The 3,366-nt window shown below is 47.9% G+C and overlaps 1 protein-coding gene across 1 annotated transcript; it reads left to right on the plus strand.

The window, feature by feature from the left end:
• Positions 1 to 286: 286 nt before the first annotated feature.
• Positions 287 to 2,149, plus strand: LOC106002329 (N-glycosylase/DNA lyase-like; the record flags this gene model as incomplete). The annotated part of the gene is made up of 2 exons (XM_013037224.1): positions 287 to 466; positions 1,968 to 2,149. Coding segments are annotated over 2 exons (362 nt in total), but the record flags the coding sequence as incomplete, so codon positions are not given.
• Between the last annotated feature and the right edge of the window lie 1,217 nt (positions 2,150 to 3,366).

Below are 3,366 nucleotides of genomic sequence, written 5' to 3' on the forward strand. Positions count from 1 at the left end.
CTGTCCCTCAGCTCTTCAGCTCAAGGCTAGCGCTCTACCACTTGAGCCACAGCACCACTTCCAGCTTTTTTCTTTTTGCTTATGTGGGTGCTGAGGAATCGAACCCAGGGCTTCATGCATGCAAGGCAAACGCTCTACCACCGAGCCATCTTCCCAGCCCCTCTATCCTGGAATTTTTCTATCCTGGGATTACCTAGAGCTTTAAAAAAGTGTAGGATCTGATACAAGGGTGGGAGAAAGTCACTTCCAATAGCAGGTGCTTCTAACCACGCGTTCTGGTCTCCAGGTGTGCGACTGCTGCGACAGGACCCCACTGAGTGCCTTTTCTCCTTCATCTGTTCTTCCAACAACAACATTGCCCGCATCACTGGCATGGTGGAAAGACTGTGTCAGTCCTTTGGACCTCGGCTCATCCAGCTTGATGATGTTGTCTACCATGGCTTCCCCAGCCTACAGGCCTTGGCTGGTGAGTAGGTGAACCCCCTAACCTGTTTTGAACAGGGAGAATTGTTTGATTCTCCTCTGGTCACCATCTCCCATCTTAACATTTCCCCATCCAGAGCTGTCCTTTCTAGGAACTCCAGTGGCGCAATCGGTTAGCACGCGGTAATTATACAGAGCTGTCCTTTCTAAACAGATCAGCCCCTGTTCTACCACATCTTCCATATGAATCCCTGAAGTGTCAGCACCACACTAGTCTGGATGTTTGCGAGGAGACTCAGTACCTCTTTATATACAGTGTTCTGTACTTTGGGGTTAAGAATATGCATTCCAGAGACAGACTGCCAGACATGTCCTAGGTCTGTCACTTGGACACATTCTTTAGTATTTCTGTACTCTGTTTCTACACCTGTGTGTGAAATGGGATAATCATAGCACCTGTCAAAGTTGCTGTGAGGAGCCCAGCGCTGGTGGTCCTAGTTATTCAGGAGGCTGAGATCTGAGGATCACAGTTTGAAGCCAACCTGGGCAGCAAAGTCCATGAGACTCTTATCTCCAATTAACCATTGGAAAACCAGAAGTAGAGCTGTGGTACAAAGTGGAAGAGCTCTATTCTTGAGCAAAAAAAGCTAAAGGACAGTGCCAAGGCCCTGAGTTCAAGCCCCACAACTGATTAAAAAAAAAAAAAAGTGGTCTTGAATCTCTGCTCTTAGCTTAGTAGTCATAAGATCCCAAAAATTTCATTCAGCTCTCTAAACCTTTCTTGACTTGTTTGTGTAGAATGGGAATGAATGGTGAATAAAGCAGTCAGGATGCATAGAGTGGGTTAAGAGCATAAGCATTTGGTATCCCAGACCTGACGCAAATTCCCGTCTCTAACATGTCCTGCCTTGAATATCTTCTAAGCCCTCCCTCCTATTCTCCATCGGTAAAATGGGAAAAAGAACAGTATGTCAGCAAGTTCCTCAAGAAAATTAAGTAGGGGGCTCAGTGGTAGAGTGCTTGCCTTGTATGCATGAGGCCCTGGGTTCGATTCCTCAGCACCAAGCAAAAAGAAAAAAGCCGGGAGTGGCGCTGTGGCTCAAGTGGTAGAGCGCTAGCCTTGAGCTGAAGAGCCGAGGGACAGCGCCCAGGCCCAGAGTTCAGGCCCCACGACTGCACCCAAAAAAAAAGAAGAAAATTAAGCAGGGTAATATATGTAAAGGGCATCACCCGTGGGTCTGTCCAGCACTGATGGAAGAACTGATCTGGTATTTTTTTAAGAGTCTTTTAATCATGGGTGTGAACTTTCTTGAGAAAGTCTAAAGAACCAAAGCAGAGAACTCCTGAGCAAAGAGTCTTTCTCAGTTACCATACGAGTAGGTGCTCAGAAAACACACCCATGCAAATGGCCCTGACTCCTAGTGGACAGTAGGGAGGGAGGGACATTCAGGAAAAGCATCTCTGTGCCTGAGGTTTTACAAACGTGCGTGAGGATAGAAAGGCCTGAGGACACCTGACCCCTGCTCTCCTGTCTACTCCCACAGGGCCGGAGGTAGAAGCCCACCTCAGGAAGCTGGGCCTGGGATACCGTGCGCGCTATGTGTGTGCCAGTGCCCGAGCCATCCTCGAAGAGCAAGGTGGGCTGGCCTGGCTACAGCAGCTTCGAGAGGCCCCCTATGAGGAGGCTCACAAGGTCCTCTGTGCCCTGCCTGGGGTGGGCACCAAGGTGAGGCTCCAGAGAGGTGGGAGCTGCCCCTTTCACTCACATAGAGTAGGAGAGTTTGAACAAGGCAGGTCTGCACGTTGTATGGAGGCCTGGCTTCTGAAGGAACAGGAAGGAAAGGATGTAAGCAGATACTTCATTAGAGGAAAAAAAAAAAGGAAGTGGTACTGTGGCTCAAGTGGTAGAGCGCTTGCCTTGAGCTGGAGAGCCCAAGCCCAGAGTTCAAGCCTCACAACTGACAAAAAAAAACAGCAGAAAGGAGACAAAAGGCATTGCTCTTTGAGTGGATTCTCAGAAAAGCCATTTGTATGGTTGCCCACATGTGTTGCTGTATTTATGCAGAAATTTCCAGAAGGAATGGCAGGAAGCTTAGTACTTGTTACCTTTAGGGAGAGAAATAGGAAGATGTTTCTCTTTTCCAGTTTGCCTGCCTCCCCCTCCTCTTCCCCCTTCTCCTCTTCTTCTTCCTCTTCCTCCTCTTCCTCTTTCTCGTTTTCCTTCTTCTCCTCTTCCTCCTCTTTTTTTTTGTTCTTTTTTGGGGGGGGAGGATGGGGGTTGGTCGTGGGACTTGAACTCTGGGCCTGGAGCTGTCCCTGAGCTCTTCAGCTCAAAGCGAGCGCTCTACCACTTGAGCCATAGTACCACTTCTGGTTTTCTGGGTGGTTTATTGGAAATAAGACTCTCATGGTCTTTCCTGCCCTGGCTGGCTTTGAACCACGATCCTCAGATCTCATCCTCCTGAGTAGCTAGGATTACAGGCATGAGCCACCGGCACCCGGCTTCTTTTTTCTTCTTTCTTCTTTTGCCAGTCCTGGGGCTTGAACTCAGACCTGGACACTGTCCCTGAGCTTCTTTTGTTCAAGGCTAGCACTCTATCACTTGAGCCACACTTCCAGATTTTTCTGTTTATGTGGTACTGAGGAATCAAACCCAGGGCTTCATGCATACTAGGCAAGCACTCTACTTCTAAGCCACATTCCCACCCCCCCAGTTTGTTCTTCTCTTGAAATTACACATACCTATAGAACATTGGTTTGATATTAACAGGTTAACTAGTAGTAAGATAATTTGTATTTGGAACTTGTCTTCTTCATAGTTCTCGGTGGTTTAGAAAATGAATTTTTACCTAAGGATTTTTTGGGTTTGGGTTTGGTTTTGTTGGGGGGGTTTTACTTTTTTTTTTGGTCTGTCATGGGGCTCGAACTCTGGACCTGGGCTCT

The sequence above is a fragment of the Dipodomys ordii genome, unplaced genomic scaffold (assembly GCF_000151885.1).
Source record: "Dipodomys ordii isolate 6190 unplaced genomic scaffold, Dord_2.0 Scaffold7575, whole genome shotgun sequence".
NCBI classification, from domain to species: domain Eukaryota; kingdom Metazoa; phylum Chordata; class Mammalia; order Rodentia; family Heteromyidae; genus Dipodomys; species Dipodomys ordii.